At 38.2% G+C, this 17,746-nt stretch overlaps 1 protein-coding gene across 3 annotated transcripts in view; it reads right to left on the bottom strand.

The window, feature by feature from the left end:
- The window catches only part of ARHGAP15 (Rho GTPase activating protein 15), a 336,537-nt gene that overhangs the window by 268,099 nt on the left and 50,692 nt on the right, over positions 1 to 17,746 (bottom strand). For all 3 annotated transcript variants that reach the window (XM_035897895.1, XM_035897896.1, XM_009642493.2), the window contains exons 4-6: positions 16,355 to 16,416; positions 12,047 to 12,134; positions 5,933 to 6,022 (exon numbers count right to left, since the gene is read on the bottom strand). In XM_035897895.1, the coding sequence (XP_035753788.1) occupies positions 5,933 to 6,022; positions 12,047 to 12,134; positions 16,355 to 16,416 (240 nt within the window). The remainder of the gene's footprint in view (positions 1 to 5,932; positions 6,023 to 12,046; positions 12,135 to 16,354; positions 16,417 to 17,746) is intronic.

Below are 17,746 nucleotides of genomic sequence, written 5' to 3'. Positions count from 1 at the left end.
CTTATACCAGTGCCCCAGTTACCAGGCTCTGGCTTATTCTGGATTAGATGTGGATCTTTTTTCTTTCTCAGCTAGTGCTTCTACTTATTGACCTCTTTAATAACCAGGAACAGCTCCTTGGGTCTCAGGAGCAGCTACAGTCAACACAGGTAAAGTGATTACGATTAAATCTGCCCTCTTCATACACACACACAAAATTACCAAACATCTCTAAACATCTCGCCTCTTTATCACCTGAAAATGTCATGTTAAAGTCTTTAGAAGGCAAAGCGATTTCTCGATTGTATAACGTTCAGAATGCATACTGTGTGCAATTTTCTATTTCCTGCAAAACATTCCCCACAATGAAGGACATTCTTATTCCTATATTATGTACTCTCTCTCTTACTTTTTTTTTTTTTTAATCAACAATAAAAATTTGGCACATAACATACGCAAGAACACCACAGCTCCACTGCCATTACTTGCATCAGATCCTGCCTGGGTTTGCACGCTCAGAGCACTACTGTACAGCAGATTCCAAAAGCAAAGGTCGTGATCCGAACTGCTTGACACCTCAGAAAATTTTGGGATTCGAGTAAGACAATGAACTAAAGAAAGCATAGTTTCATTTGTAGCTTCTGATTTAAAAGAAATGAAAAGATAATAGGGTAATTAACAAAGAGCTTATTTTTCAACAGATGTAAATCAGAAGTGACTCCAAAAATGTCCACAGAGCTACACTGTGATAAAAGCAGAATAAAAGTCAGGTTCCAGAATCCTGAAATCAGTATAAATGCTGTACATTTAGTGTCCACCATCCACAGCTCTGACTATGCATTTTGCATGCATTTCTATTAAATACAGTAAGTATTATGTGGCTTTGAAAATGAAAAAAATTAAAAATAAGACAACTAAATTCAAGAAAAAAAATGCATTCACGGGTCTTCTATTTAAGTTACAAAAGAAAATAGCTGATACATGGAGAGATTGGAAGATTTTCTGCATCCATTGATTAGGTCTTACTGAATATTTTGGCAGGGCTTTGCTGGTAAGGTCACTAACAAGACGGTTAGAAGAGAGAAATAGAAGCACAGAGGCCATTCCACATTGTGGCGTTCAAGAACAAGACGGTTAGAAGAGAGAAATAGAAGCACAATACAGAGGCCATTCCACATTGTGGTGTTCAAAATCTCCCACCTACATCAATGAAAACAGAGTACTTCTTAAGTAAAAATCTACACTTGAATATCTCCAAGATGATGATTGAGACCATTTGTTGTGCTTTTTTAAAACTAATTTTAAGTTTATTATTTAAAGAACCTCTTGCTGATACTACCTAATAACTGTGATGGGGCTAAGCCTTTTAATTAGGCAACAATATATTCAGGTCTCTGGGACAGAAATTAAACCAGAAACCTCCAGAAGTGGACAAAATTGCTGTATGGATGTTTTAAAAATCACAACAGGTCCATCTAATGCCTATCTAATTCAAAGCCAGCAAAGCTTACTGCATCCCTCACAAGGAGCTGCAGGCAAGAGCGCTCTCGGGCTCAGGAAACAGCCCTTTCTCCAGGCTGCCCTGTTCAGGATGGGGAACGTGCTCCAGCTGCTGACAAGGACCACCAGAAGCTTCACATCCATCTGAGTGCAAGGTGGCTTTTCTAGATTTGTCTCCTCTATACAGAATTTCTATTTAAAAATATACAAAGAAATCCAAATACCAATCCCAACCCAAGCCCCTCCACATTGCACTCTTGGTGCTTCCTCTAGAGAGATCCTGGAAAAAGAAAATGATCCCTCCCATGGCAAAAAGCGGTGACTTAAAACATTCCTGGGAGGCATCCAGATACTATACTGATCCTACAGTATGTAGAACAAAATAGCTTATCGTTCAGATTATGCTCTTGGACAAAGCTGGATAGCTTCAAGGACAAGGGAGTTACCCTAGATCAGCGCCATAAATGTTATTATATATGAAACAGCTGCAAGAGAAATTCTTTCGTATTACACATAGGTACAGTTGTACTTTCAGCTGTCTCACTGTTGAAATGCTGTACGTCTTACACAGATTTCTCTATTTGTAAAATACACTTACAAATACACTTAGCTACGTATGAATGAGTAACCCCTTACAGCTGCAGTATATTGAAATAAAAACCCATATCACACCAGATCTGTGGCAAGAGCCAGGGTATCAAACTCCAGAAATTCTTCATATGAAACCTTCCTAAAAAAATGAACTTGGTAAACAGGGAAAAAAGTATGACTAAAGAAACCAGCAAATGTCTGTTAGTTAAATGAATCGTGCTATTAAGAGAACAAAGCAGCCTCACCGGTTCATAAGTATGCTGCTCGTGACCTTTTTTTGCACTCTTTACCTCTCTCCTATTTTTACTTTTCTTTTTTGAATCATCTGAGAGAAATTTTCCAAAACCTCTTCAAGGAAACCGTCTACAGCCACAAGATTATGTGCTAACGAAGCTCCAGAATTATGAAGGCAGAGGTCAAGAGCACATCTTCCACAATGTCTGGGCTGAATTTGAAATTAAAAGGGCTGCTTGACTTAGAGTAGAGGATGAGTAAAGCAGGGGAAAGAATAAACTCCAGCTGAAAAGTTTACTAGAAGCAGAAAACATCGAACACTGAGAAAAATGTGTAAACTACCCTAGTTACTGATGCCTCAGCAGCTATGTTAGTACTGACTGAAAAGCAGCCCATCACGTTATTTTCTGTTTTGATAAGCCTCATCAAAATGCACCTACCCAGTATCAAACTAAGCCAAATAAAGGAAAGAGGAGAACGGCAGAGTGACATAGACGCTGTTTCTGTTCCAGTTGCTGACTGACAACACTGCCATCCCTTAACATGGTTTTATTTAGTTATTACAACCATCTCTCTGTAAATGACACTTAGGATTATTTAAGATTATGTTGTAATCCTTTTAATCCTCAGTGCTTTAAATTTCAGGCTAAACACCAAAGAGCAAACTAGCACTTAGCAGAAATATTTAAAGCATGTGATTTGAACATAAATCTTCTTTTATTCACCACTCCTCTGATGAAGACCTAGTGCATCGCGTCATTCAGCCAGCAAGAACAAACAGCACGGTATCTCACAGCAAAATGCTACGTTTCCCCACATCATGTGAAGCTGTTTCTAGCCAGTTCTTTTCCTTGGTGCTGGCTATATCATCAATAAGATAAATGAAGGAAAATCAGAAGGTTGTATTTTATAAGATGTGCATATTTTCAGTTACTATTAAGGAAAACTTGAAAAAATCCCACGTAATATGTTCATCAAGAACAGAAATAAATTGCATGCACAAATTGGATAGTGTGAGAGACAGATCAGACTTATCCTGTTAAACAGGGAGTAGCTCAATTAAAATGAGTGGAGTAACACTGCTGCAAACCTCATGATCAAGACCAGAAACCAAAATCTTCCTGCCTGAATATCATTTATTTGCAGTTTCTTCCTTTTTTTTTTCCCTGCATCGATCATATTTCCAATTAGTTTTCTTTATGATACTCCTATACTCCATCTTCTTGTTACCATCCATTAACTGTCATATGCTTAGATTTTAAATTCAAGATTTCCTTCTTTTTCTTCAAACCAAAATCTCAATAGTCATTTCCTATTTCTAATCTATAATTCATGAACTCAAATTGAGCACCCTGGCTAAATCAAACTCAAAATTCTTCATCTACTCCTAGTACAACACATTAGCAGAAAGCAACCTTTGCTCTGTTTGAATCAAAAAAAGAATGTTTTATTATTCTGAAAGTAATGAAACAAAACCCCACCAACTATGCTTTGCTGCCACGCTTTGAAGATCTAATTCTATTTATTTCTGATCATTTCAGAGTTAAGCAGCTAATGTATTTAATCAAATAGCAATGCAATGAATTGATATTTAGGTCACACAAAAAAATAATCACCCATGTTCTTTTCATTTGAACAAATCTATGAATAAGTAGACATATATTATCAATCTTATTCCTACCCACTAGGGATAAGTAGATCATCAGAAGTGTTTCCTGAAATATTCACTATCCAGGTACAAACTGACCTCTCCGCTTTCAAACTCGCCTTGGATTCCCTCCAGACTATCTCATAAATCTTCGCTCTCTTTCTAGTCCCCTTCCCACTCTATCTGCTCATGTAGCACCAGTCTCGTTCAGTCCTTTCCTTTCCCAAAATGTCACCACTACTGATGCCAAAGCCTTCTCCTCTTTCGCTCTTACCATCTGGCATAATCTTCTTGTAGCTCTCTGTCTAAACAATGCTCCATCCCTTTTCAAAATGTGTTTTAACATATGTCCTTCCTCCCATGCTTTTACTTCTTAATGTCTCTCCCACTCACTTATTGGCTTGATGAAGACACGTTTTAATGGGTTCAAAGAGTAGTGCATGAGTTTCCTTTCTCACATTATTCTGATTCAGTGGAGTTACACCTCACACTAACAGAAGTGAGAAGAAAACGCACTGCAAAGCCTTCGTACAACCGGTTTGGTAAATCAATAACAGAGCTTCATTTGTCTTTACATTGGAAACGTATTAGCTGCAATGAATCACCTCTGCAATATGCATTTCCAAACTGAATTTTTGCTTACTGCAAAATGAGAAATAAACCCTAGAAGCTCAGAAGACCTGTCAGTGTGCTCAGGGGGTTGAAGGAGTGAAGGCTAAGGTTATACTTAATCACATTCCAAGTGAAAAAGCTGAAGATTGACAGCAAAACCAAAATATTTATTCTAAAAATACCTAGGAAATGACAAAGCTCCAAGTGTTGTCTCAAGACAACCTGAAGGATGTGGGGGGTATAGAAGCATAAGTCTGTCTTGAAGAGGAATATTTCTAAATACTGCATGCACTTTAGAAACATGTCTCGAAAAATAAACCTTGAAAAAGTCTCTGTAACACCCAACTGACCCAAAGAGGTTTCTTTTCAAGAAGCCACGTACAGTCCCTTAGGGGGGTTTTGTGTCTGCTGGTTTTTTTTTCCTTAAAGCCCAGGCACAGTTGGTTCCTCCAGCATGTTTTATTGGTGATGATGCCAAAGGACTATCTGGTAACTAACAGTATCTTGACCCCGACATGTTCCCTTCTGCATCTCTCCTCCCTTTAGTGTTTGTATTGTTAAAAATTCTTAATGTTAGAACTCTGGGAAACAACTCGGTTCATAGAGAATAAAATTTTGATGTGGCTTGATGCAAGTTTTAGTGAAACAAAAAAACCCCTTTCTACTGATGTTCATGGGAGCTGGACTATGTCCAAAACCTGAAGATGTTGCAATAAATATTTTAGCCCCTAGATCCTGGAATGTTAACCTTGCAGTAACGTTTTTCTTGTCCTTTTATCTTCTTGGGCCTTGATCCTCCCTTTCAGTTCAATGGGATTTAGATGAAGTAATTAAATAATATTATTTTCCATCAATGAATAGTCCTATGAGAAATTCGTGTTCTTCTATGCTGGCCCTGACAGAGGAAAGGTTTTAAAAATCCTCCCCTCCCCTTCCAGAAATGAACCTGGGTCATCACCGTCTGAGGACCCTGAACAGCAATAAAAACAAACAGAGTAACCGCACTGTGTTGGAGCAATGCTTGTATAAGCAGTTTGAAGAAGTTGTGTTTATGGAAGCCCTTTAGGTCAAGATTCTAGGCCTGAACCCAAAGCAATTACCTGCTAAGTTTTAAAAACAAAATGAATATAGAGCATTAATCAATAAATCAACAGGTTCTCAAGTGTTTAGGAGACTCAGTCATCAGAAATCCTTCTCTTAGAAAAATAGTAAACTGATGCTTGATAAAATGTTACACTCCTGTATTGGTAAGAAAAACGCCGTATTAAATCATTCTCCAGTTATTAAAGCCAAGGAAATAAAGCCTACCTCTTAACTTAACAGAGTTTATACTCAAATGAGCAATCAAAGGCATGCGTTGCCTCTTACCTGAAAAACATTCTTTCTGCTGGATTTCTCAGAGGTCCACTCAATGCGAGCTCCACACAAATCCACACACTCAGGTTTATATCCTGGTTTCTGGAAAGAAAAAAAAAAAAATCAACCATGAAATGTGGCCTGACTTCTCACAAATTGGGACAGTTATCAGATAAAACAAGAACAGATCAAGTTCAAGTGACAGATTATTGTAGCACAGCTGCTAGAATTACTGAAAAGAGTTCATTATTCCCATTATTCATTACTATTAAATAACCACTCCTGAGGTGTTTTAACTCAGAAATAAGGTTCTCGTACTAGATACATAATTTTAAAAATAATGAGATGGTTTAAAAAACAGTCTAATATGACATACAATAGATCAAAACACAAATGCATAGACATTGACCAGATATTTTAGATGCTTACTTTGCAAAACCTCTTGAAAAACCACTGGATTTCAAGGTAAAGTTTTGTGGGTTTTCCAAATGCAAATTTAAACTGATGCAGCTGGAAAGGACAGAAATCAAACAAGAACATACATCAGATCTGTAAGAAAAGCTATCTCCTTTCTCCAAACAAATTATCACTTCTAGCTCTTAAAAAAAAAAAAAAAAAAAGAGATTTTGAGGGCACATGTGACACCCAGAAAGAGCTCAACACTGGGGCAGCTCCGCACAGTTTGCTCCTTCGCAACGTCAGCCCGTGCATCCCGGAGTGACACAGCTCTGCCTCCCCAGCTCCTCCGTATGGATGCAAATAATTCAAAGAGCAGATTTGTTTGCCTGTATCATTTACGTTGCTGGGAGTTGGTGTAAAGCACAATAATCCTCATTTACCATCTAAGCTCCTTCTCCAGGGACTCTGCCTGTGCAGCAGTTCTGGCAAAGCCCATGTAGTTTAGCCTTTGTAGATTAGGTTACTGCACATCCCAGACAACAATAAAAATACTACTGTTAACAGTATAAAGCACCAATAAGTCCCTTTTGGGTAGGATATGGAGTAATATTGACATAATGTAATTAATCAGCTTGATGCATCTTTTTTACTCAGTTGTTCTTAAGCCATTTTACCTTAAAAAAATGGCATTGGTGATAAAGAAAACAGACTTAATAGAAGTTAACAGTGGCCAGTCCAGCATCAACCACATAATCAGCTTTCCAAAGATTGCTCACTGAATTTCTCTGATGTTGTTATTACAGGCTAAAAAAAAAATGTGTGTTCTCCAGGGTGCTTTTGAGATGGGTAGAAAAGGACCTATTTAGGTTAAAAGAAGCAGAGTAAGATATCCTGGTCAAGCAATTTGCAGCCAGAATCTCTGGCAGTTTTCAGTACTGGAGTTGTAATTACGTTCTCCATATGCCAAACCATAAAACCACCATGGTTCAGCTCCTCTAACACTGACAGTCCTGTGTGTGTCTGTTCCTTTTTTTTTTTTTTTTTTTTTTTAATAGAAGAAATATGCTGTTCAAAACAGAAGGATGTTCTTGTGGCTAAACCACTGGAAGAGCAAGGTTTGGATTTTTTTTTCCCCAACTCTGCCTCAGACATCCTGCCTGGCCTTTGACAAGAATTTAATCTTTCTGACTTTTTAATAACAGATCAAAACTGCAGTATTGATATTTGATTTTACAAATGTGTTGTGAAATCAAACCGTTGAATCTGTTCACATTTCCATGGCAAAAGTGGTAAAGCTGAAAAAACCCAGACAAACGCAAATCTATTTGTACAAACAAATATTCAAGCACAGGGGGAGAATTTTCAGTATTCCAGTACTATACTTTTATAAATAAGGCTATGGTGCCACCTTTGACTAGATCACTCTCCTTGGCCAGGAGATACCAGGTCTGCACTACAGAGAGCAGGGAGCTCCATAACCCATCGTGAAGACACAACACGACCATGTCAAAGTGGGTCACCTTGCTTTCTTTGAAAAAATTACCCAAAAGGACAGGTTGAGTCTGAAAATGCTTTAACAAAGAAGGGCAGCTCTATTTCACCAGCAGAAAGAGTCGAGAAATTTTGGAAAAACATAATGAGATGAAACAAGATATTAGAACGTGGACAAAGAAACGGGAAATAGTCTCTTGATAGTGAAGGATACTGGGTTACAGAATATTTTCCTCAGGAAAACTGCCAGGGCATTTCACACTGAAGTGAGAAAAAACAATGGAAAACCCAGGGAATTTTTGCAGGAAAATGGAATAGTGAACTGTACAGTATTTTACCATCTCTAATTTCTATGATTGTACAAAAAAGCATGCAGCAGCAGAACTTGGACTCCTCCGTGCACTCAGTGCACACAGAGTTTAGTTTTGTTGTTGTAGTAATCTGGAGTTTGTTTACAGCTCTGATTTTGTAATAAACAGAAGAAAAGTACAAGTGTGTGCATCTCCCTTTCCAGAAAGGATGGGATACAAGCTCACGATGCTGGAAAGATGAACACCCTTCTGCTATGTACAATAATCAACTGGGAAACCTCTTTTAGAGAATTTAGCAATTCTGCCCACAATGGGGTATGGGTGTCTACGAACACCATATGAGAATCATGGGTATGGCATAGCATATGAAGCTTCTGACGAAAACTACAAGCAAAACCATTCAGATCCATCAAGCCTGAAGCTTCCCATCATGCACACCAGCCCTTCTTCTGCACATGGGGAGCTCCACACAAAGGGAAGCCCTGTTTAAATCCATAGGGACCCCAGAGAAATTGCCTAGAGATTCGTTCTGGCCTAAGCATTATCCCAGTACATCGTTTGCTTTCCAGTTTATGCGTTACCCAGAGACACTGCAAGAGAGTAAGTTAAGGTTACTGGGAAAGCCTGAGCACTCTGCGTCCTTGCTTTGTGTTTTGCAGTCAGAGCAATTATGTTATATCAATGTTGTTGGAGGGGGTTATGCTGTAAATTGATACAAGTGTCTGCTACAATGAAATCTTCCTAAACATGAATATGGATTTCAGCAGCATTTTCACTCACTAAATTACTTTGCAGATGGGCTAATAACCTGAGGTTAAAATAACCTCTGTTGAATAAACTATTGCAGGGAATAAACAGACTACTTTTTCTTGGTCAGAAAGACCAACTGGTAATAGAATTTAATGCTGGTAAGAAAGAACGGAGCTGTGATCCCTTTAGATCACAGTGTCCTTAATTTAAAATAAAAAGCAAGTTATATTCATATGAATCTTAAAAAAAAGCATATCAAAAGCATGACCACAAATGATCAAGGCAGCAGCAAAAGATAATGATTTAGCTATATGGCATGCGAACTTGCATTTTCAGTAATAGTTGTAAACGCGCTCATTTTCTGAATCTCTCCTCTGTGTGCTTTAATTGTTGTGCTCTATTAGTAATAATAGCACCAGATATTGCCACTAGCTTCACCAGAAAGCCATGGATCCAAGTCTTCTCCATGCAAATTGATAGAAAAGTTGTTATAGTGAGTCCTATGTCCACAGTTGTACAAAGGAACAACAAAAACTCCTTTTAGCTATTACTACTCATTTGCATTAGAATATTATTAAATATTTTGGTAAATATAATTTTAAATCACCTCTAAATGTTGTCCTATCATCTGAAAAAGAGGTATGATTAGAATGTGCTTCCATTTCCCCCTCTCCTGTTGCTTTTATTGTGAAATATCATTCCTCTTACAATGACGCTGTCTTATTCTAAATTTTCACTTCATGTACAGTATTTAATAATTAATAATTAATGAGTTAATAGCTTTATAATACAAAGGAACATTAATCTTTTTAAGTCACATCATTTTCCTGCTAACAACAGAAATGCTCTGTTATAAGTCATGCTATCGTGAACGAACATTGCCTCCATTACATTATTTAATTAACGGCTGAGCTCCCCTTTTTCTAAAATAAACTACAGCTGGGGGGAAAAAAAACAAAAATAAAATCGGTAAACAAATGATTTCTAATGAATCCTTTTTGAATTATTTCCTTTCCACTATCAAAATTATATCTGGTTAAATGGTTTACAAAGGAAATAAGCATTGCATTTGCTTTATCAGATGAGATCAACATGCCAGTTTAGCTTTTTTTGATGTGTGAAATTTGGGGTTAGGAACTTGGGTTATAAGATTTTGAATACTGACAGCTCTTGTTGTTTTCAAGCTTTACCCAATTTGTCTATTTACCATTGCATGTAAGCTATATGCAGTAGACAGAAAATGTAACTTTAGCAGCTTTTTCTCACCTAGTGAACATTGAGTTCACAGCCCCAGCGTTCAGATCTAGCATGGAATTAAAAAAAACCAAAACCAAAACAAAAACAACCCCTTTTTTTCCTCCCTCTCATAATGAGCAAAATCATATTTTTGGATCAATATGTCTGTGTTCTTCCTACCACAGGAGGCAGTAGATGTTACATCACCAATTTTGAGCACTGGACATAAAGTGAAACTTCAGGGAAAGGGACTGACTTCTCAAAAGATCCTTTCTCATAACACACCTTAATTTTTTGAGTTAAACAGATTGAGACCTGGGCCAGAGTCCTATTCTCCAAGCAGTCTACTTTAGTACCTAAATCCTCAAACAGCCAATGGGAATTTTAACCATGTGGAGGAATCTCAGAGCAAAATCAAATCTCCTGTGTGTTGAGTTTCCTCTTGTCCATTTATCTCCTGGGATTTGGGTGAGGACTTGCAAAGAGAGAGGAGACGAACTAGCACATCGAAGGGTAAAACAGCTGCTAAATTATAGGCCTAGTTCTAGCAAGTTCACCTGAGACTTTTTTTTAAATAACATCTAATATAACTTTAAGGAAAACAGATGATTCTGAAAAGAAAAAATATTAATTCAAGCTACACTGTTTTCATGGCTTCAGAAAAGTAGTGTTTTCCAACTATAGTGGCACAAATATGAGCAGAAAGTACCAGCTTGGATGATTTACTTGCTTTTATTGTCTACTATTTTTATTTTTCTGTGACGCTCATCTTCTTTCCAAAAAAGCGAGGCATGCAAAGGTGTTCTTTAAAGCTGATTTTATGGCAGGTGGCATTGATAGATCAAGAATATATAGAAGAAAAGGTCTGTATCACCTGCCATGGAAAAAATAGCTTATTGTTTGTGACTCCTGCCAAAGAGAGCACCTTTGTGGCCACCCATCACGCCGATGAGATTTGGCAGGTTTGATCAGGCCTTGAGAGCCTTTCACAACGGGGCTTTGTCAAACCTGTCCCTTTACTGCCCACAGTGTCACACGTTTACCAAATTCCCTTTTTGTTGCCCACATTCAGGTTCGTAGGCTCCAGCTCGGCAGTAACTAGCACTGAAGGGATGCGCGCCGTTATTGCTTGCACAACGTAGCTGTCACATCTCAAAAGACTAAGATCGGTGGTCTTTCCTTGGGGCACAATAAAAAGGTACTGCAAATTTCACTTTGTGGTAAATACGGGCTACAGAAATTGCATTAGCTGCATTAGCTGGATTCAGAAATATTCAGGAAGGTTAGCGGGATATGGTAGATGTCACATTTGTACTACGATAAAAAAATCACTTTGCTAACTTATAATGTTTTCTGCTTTGGTAACACCCTGTATTAAGGTGCCATTTATAAATAATTTATTATTATTTATTAATGTATAAGCCACTTTATAGGATGGTAGATAACAACTTAAATTCATGTATTAAAGATGCACATACATGGTTTAATACAATTTACATCTCAAAATATCCTTTGCAACAGATTCTCATCGCATCATCTGTTAAGCATTTATTACTAATGCATTTTATAACATACTTTGTAATATATTATTTGAGGAAATAGCTGCATTTAGTGATCATTTTCATGAATAAGAATAAAGCATTTATAAATGGCACCTTAATTTAAAGTGTTACCTTCACATTACCGGATAGTCACTCACCATTTGTCTCACTTTGCAATTATTCTCAAAATGCACCTCTTAATAAAGGACATGCTAAGTCCTATTTCTTCTCATACACTACATCTGATTAAAAGTTTATCAAGGCATTTTCCTTCAGCTGCTCTCAAACCTTTGAAGGTTGCCAGCTCAGTCTGAGTTTGTCTTATGTAAACACCAAACTTTCTGTACTGAAATAACAGTTGCAAGGAAGCCGAGAATGTTGGACAATCGATTGCTTACCACGTTGGCCAGCGACGGCTGCTTGGATTCTTTATAGAATTCCATTTTCCGAGCTGTGAGAACAATCCAGGATGTGGACCAGTTTTTCCTTAAAAATAAAATAAAGTTTAAGAAAGGAAAAATTAGAAAGGCGTGCAAGCAGGAGGTAAAAGATGCTGCATTTGTAGGCTTGGTTTTTAAGTATTTCATCTCAGAAACAAAAATGGTCTAAAGTCAATATCAACAATGCACCAATATTGATGGAGTTGCCACCGTCCTAATTATATCTGAAAGTGGCCCAACAAAGCTTGAAGACCTTCTTTCTCCTCATTCATGTTTTAAAGCCTATGTTCCCTTTCCACCAAGGTGCCTTAACCACAGGAAAACAGTGGGATTATTCACATGTGCTTGAAGTTCACATATACTTAGAGGACTGCAATAGCTGTTGCCCTCCTGGTAATATTTAAAACAGAACCAAGAAGGAAAAATATAATTTCAATCTGATTATACAGAGCTCAGCAAAGGGCCTGTTTTGAAAAGTCCCAAATACTTTCTTTTTTCCCTAAATTAAAAATTTACAGGAGAGCAAGGAAGATAAGAACGTTATGTGAGAGAGGTTTAAGTAACCATTAACCATCAGGAGTTTACAGTACAGCCCTAGAGAGTCAGCAAACTGCTGGGGCCAGGGAGAAGTCAAAATACACATGGATACGTGAAAGTGTCCCCTGACACAGAAGAACATAATAATTAACTCAGAAGAAAGTGTTGTTATATATATTACATGTAATGTGATGTTTCAAACCACTGCATAATCATAAACAAGTAGACCTGATAGAAAACTATTTTCAGATGAAAGTCTTAAGTTTGGGCCTCTGATTTGAGGGTCATAGCATCTGATATTTACAAAAATACTCATAAACCCACCATTTTCTTTCTGGGCGTGCCAATCACAAATCTGAACATTTTAGAATAAACTTGGAAAAGCATACAATAACCAAGCTGTTCATGTGTATGCTGCAGTGCATTAGGAAGGAGGGAGCTGCTTGTAAGGACACCGAGGACCCAGGGACGAGCTGTTAGAAAACCTTTTTCCTCTCTCTTCCCTAGTCCCTTTGAGTTTTTTTTCTGTTTAGGTATTCCTAAATAAGTCAAACACACTCATTTTTTATTCTAGCAAAACCTAGCTTTGTTGAGTTTTAAAGCCTGTCAGTCTTTGCAATGCAATTCCAGATCTACCTCAAAGCTCTACTGCACTCAACATCCCATCAAACTGCACATCAGGCATAACAACAGGCAGTTTTTCTATTAATGACTTTCCTACTCAATATGTTCCATTCATCAGCTTAAGGAGCATAACCAGCATTGCAGAGGAAGCCCTAACGCCACTGACATTATCAGAGGAACCTGCACTCTCTTCAGCGTGGGCAGGATTTTGCTCAGCATGATCTAATGATCACCCCTAAAATATGGCCAACAAGGAGCAACAGTGAAAGAAAGTCTCTGCAGAGGAGATGAACGTCTGAAGAAAATAGAACTGCGTTCTTTTTATGCCATGTTAATGGGCAAAAAATAGAGGTACACTGAGAAAGAAATGATAGGGTTTTAAAAAAGTACCTGAGCATCACTGGCAAATATTTCCCCAATGTAAATCACATTGAAATTTTCAGCTAAATTTATTACCACCATAAAGCTGTATCCTTAGCTAATGTGAACTACAGCCATAGCCGTGGATTGTGCACATTGGCATTAAGAACAGTTCCACCTCAGCTAATTAGTTTTTTAAAGCATTTTTAGGAAACAAGTGCTGTAGCTGGGAATCACCGTCAAGGTAGTGAATACAAGTTGACTATTGATAAGTACAACTTCAGGTCTTTTTAATTTTCTCCCCCCCCTCCACCCCCCGCAAAGGTCTTTTAAGTGCACAGGGGAGTAAGCAGCCAAGCACGCTATGTGCCAGTTTAAACAGATTTTCCTATGAGTTGGATATCATGGATAAATATGGATTACCAAAGGATTAAACCCCTTGGGACACAGCTTAGATTCAGTACCCAACTTACACCAAATGCTTGACATGAGCTATGGAGAGGAACATTTCTGTGTCATGGTCACTTCTACCAGCCAGAGTGCTGCTTGCTCCAGCTATTTGTGGCACAGGTTTTCTACCTGAGAAATATAAATCAGCAATTGCATTTTGAGGTCCCAGGCTCGGGTGTAATCTTCTTAAAACATTCACATTTCTGATCAAACTAACTGGGAAGTTTGCCAAGATTTGAAAATATTTCATTTTAACCTGGAATTCATTTAAAAAAAAAACCAAAAAACCCAAAAAAACCCCAACAAAACCCAGCAGTTCTATTTATGGTTTTGAAATAAGAAGTCAGCAAAGAAATAAAAAGCCAATAAGTATTTCTTAAATTAAATCAAGTGAGATATTTTATCTAAGTTTCATTCTGAATTCTAAAGGCAGAATGCTTTCATTCCATCAGGAATAAGGAAATTTAGTGGTTTTGCAGGAGACTATAGGTATTATAGAAGCTATGGGAACGCAACTCAATTTTACAGTATTATCTGCAAGAAGATTTTTCCCCCTATATTTAAATTCCCCAGTTCTTTTATTCTGCAATTGTTTCACTCAAAAAGTGACATGTTAAAATCAAAACTTCATTACTTTTGTGACCTAAAGATAAAAAGTATATAAACTCATCAAAATTTTTATGAAGTTGTCTATAAAGTCATCAGTCAGATTAAAAAAAAAAATGCCCTAAGGTATATTAGGTCTCTGTACTGATGGGCACACACTGTATTTCATGGGATACGTACAGTGACCTAAGGTTTTCAAGCTCTTTGGAAAGGTCAGTTCACAATATTATAATTTTTTTTCCACAATATTCTAATTTTTTTGGTGCAGCAGCAGCATTATTCAAGAAATCACTTCCAGCCACCAAACAGCAAGTTCAGGTGAGTGAAAGGAGTCAGACAAAGTGTGCACAGAGCAAATGCATCCCCACTACCCATCCTCTCTCTGTATAAAAAGCCGTAAATATCAGTATGCTGAGAAGACCCAGCTAGAATTAGCAAGGATATTGCGAGAAGTTGTCTCTAACGACAAGGTTGAAGTCATGGCTGAAGGCTGCTGCTGGAGACCCCTGCGAGGTGCGACCCAGCTCCTGGGGGATGCAAAAGGAGCCCCGAGCACTGCAGCTGCATTTGCACATTTGCATTCTATCAAACGAACACCTGATGGCAGCACGTTATAGCTTCAGTGGTGCTCACCATCTCCGAGGCTATTTAAAAATATGAGACTGTTCAAGGCTATTTAAAAATATGCAAGTGGCCAAGCCACGCTGCCTCCTCCCTGGGCCCACGCTGAGCCGGCGCGCAACGCCAAGCCTTGGAGATGCTTTGTGCTAAGGGACCCGATGCGCTGGGAAGGTGAAATTCCCTCCTTGTCTGGGCTTGTTGACAGGTGATGCCCAGCCTATGCACACGCTGCAGAAGCTTCTGCCAGTGTCTGAAGTGAGGAATAGACTATTACTGGCTTCAATGCTTTTTTCCCAAAATGCAGGTTACACCAGTCTCTGATGGCACCCAGCCACAGCAGGTTTGGCCAAGCATTGACAACGTTCTTGCTTCAAGTGAGAGGTTAGACTAGGTCATCTCCAGACTCCCTTCTCAGTGAGCATTTCTATGATACTTATGGTTTAGCACTATATAGGTATGAAAAGTTATTACTTGGCACCTTTCTCCAGGCAGAAAATGTAATGTTTCACATTACTCTCTCATTCTCACTGGTAACACACAGTGTTGGTCACATCACTGCTACTCCTTTATAGGCACCTAAATACAGCAAACCACAACAAATCCTTCCATAAAAGGCAGCATTAATATTCATATTACTTTCAACACAAACAGAACTAAGCAACTAAGTGCTGGCCACTTTTGATAATCTTGCCTTGGCATCCCTGTGGCATCATATGGTGGGTTACTACATCTCATCCTTGACACCTCAAGCACACACTCAGCACCAAAAATTTGCCCACTGGACAATATATTATTGATTTGCCTCACGCCTTAAGGTTGTCCTTAATATGGGTATTATATATATATATATGATATAGAGGTTAACACTGACACACGCTCATTGCATGCAATGAGCCCGTTAGCTGCTGTCACTTGGTTCTGGAACTGTATTGGCTTAATAATCATATATTGGCTTAATACTGAAACAATAGCAATGTCTATTAGCAGCAATAGTAGCTATATGTACTTAAACATGCATCGACTCTGAATTTTGCAACTGATAAATTCTATAACATTCACGTATAATACCTTAATTTCTTGCCACCATCTGCTATTTTAGCTTTTAGAAGATATCCTTCTTTCTCCACTACCTACAAGAAAAAAAAAACCAAACAAAACATGTCATAACCATATCGTTTATTCAGATGAACGAATCCACTTAGTACACACGTGAGAATGTACAAGTAGCTAATCTAGTTGGGAGGGGGCAGGAGGGAAGGCGGCACTTTATCACTAATTCTCAGTTTAGTCACTTATATTTTCCAATACAGTCAGTTCTTTTGAAAATTTGCAAACAACATTTAAAGTCCATTAGTACACAGAATTAACCTCAAAAAATACCCAATAATATTCTATTCATTGATCTAGAAGAAATTTCTTTTACTGCAAGCAAAGTTTCTAGCGATAAGTAAAAAATGAGTTGAAAATATATTGCAAGTAAATTATGTCAAGGTATCATTTCCCATATCGAGTTCCAGGAGTCCAAGTTTCATTAATAGTCATGAGGGACACACCATACTTCTGTGAAATACTCTTGCTTCTTATGTTCTAAAGAGAGTCATGTTTAGGGTTAACCAATGTCAGAGAAACATTAAATATCTGTACAACAGGAAAAGCTACATTGACTTCATAGGTGCCACGTTTTTACTTCAGTCAGCACTAAATCAAGGCTCATGAAAGATGCTAAAAGGCATCATGCTTTTAAGCATTGCTGTCTTTTGGACAAGCTCTGGTGTTGAGGCACTCGCCCCTCACAACCCTTAAAAGGTCACACTTCACTGGACTGTGTGCATCCATGTGCAGGGAGAACTTGCCTTCAAGTTTCCAGCTGAGCTAAATTATCTCATAGTATGGTGGAGAAAACCAAATTGAGCAGCTCCGTAAATTCTCGAAACTAAATTATAAACAAGGGAAAGCACAGCTGTGGTGTGCATCTTCCAAAGTACACCCAAAAAGGCAAAGCCCTTAGCTATTACCTGTAAAAGCAGTATGTGCTACTAGCAACCTGATATCACCTTTGTAAATCACGTACTCTGTTATTGCTGTTACTGAAACCTGGTCCCTTTTCTGTGGTGTCGTAACAGGCCAAGGACTCTGCTGGTATACATGAGGCTGAAACCCTGATTGCAAGGCATCAAGGTTGCACTTAAGATTTGGGATATCAGAAGCAAGTCTTAGGCTTGGTCTTTTGTTTTCATTTCTCCCTCTTAATTTGTGCTCCTTCGCCTCTCAGCACACACTTTCCTTAAGCCAGAGGCCCTTGCAGGCACTTGGTTCTCTATGGTCTGCTGAAACAACCCTTGTACAGCTGTGATATTGTGCTGGTTTTGGCTGGGATAGAGTTAATTTTCTCCACAGTAGCTGGTATGGGGCTGTGTTTTGGATTTGTGCTGGAAACAGCATTGATAACCCCAGGATGGT

Source organism: Egretta garzetta, unplaced genomic scaffold (assembly GCF_000687185.1).
Source record: "Egretta garzetta isolate BGI_Z169 unplaced genomic scaffold, ASM68718v1 scaffold197, whole genome shotgun sequence".
In the NCBI taxonomy this organism is placed as follows: domain Eukaryota; kingdom Metazoa; phylum Chordata; class Aves; order Pelecaniformes; family Ardeidae; genus Egretta; species Egretta garzetta.
Note: the sequence above shows the minus strand (reverse complement) of the source record. Positions and strands in the feature narration are given on the sequence as shown.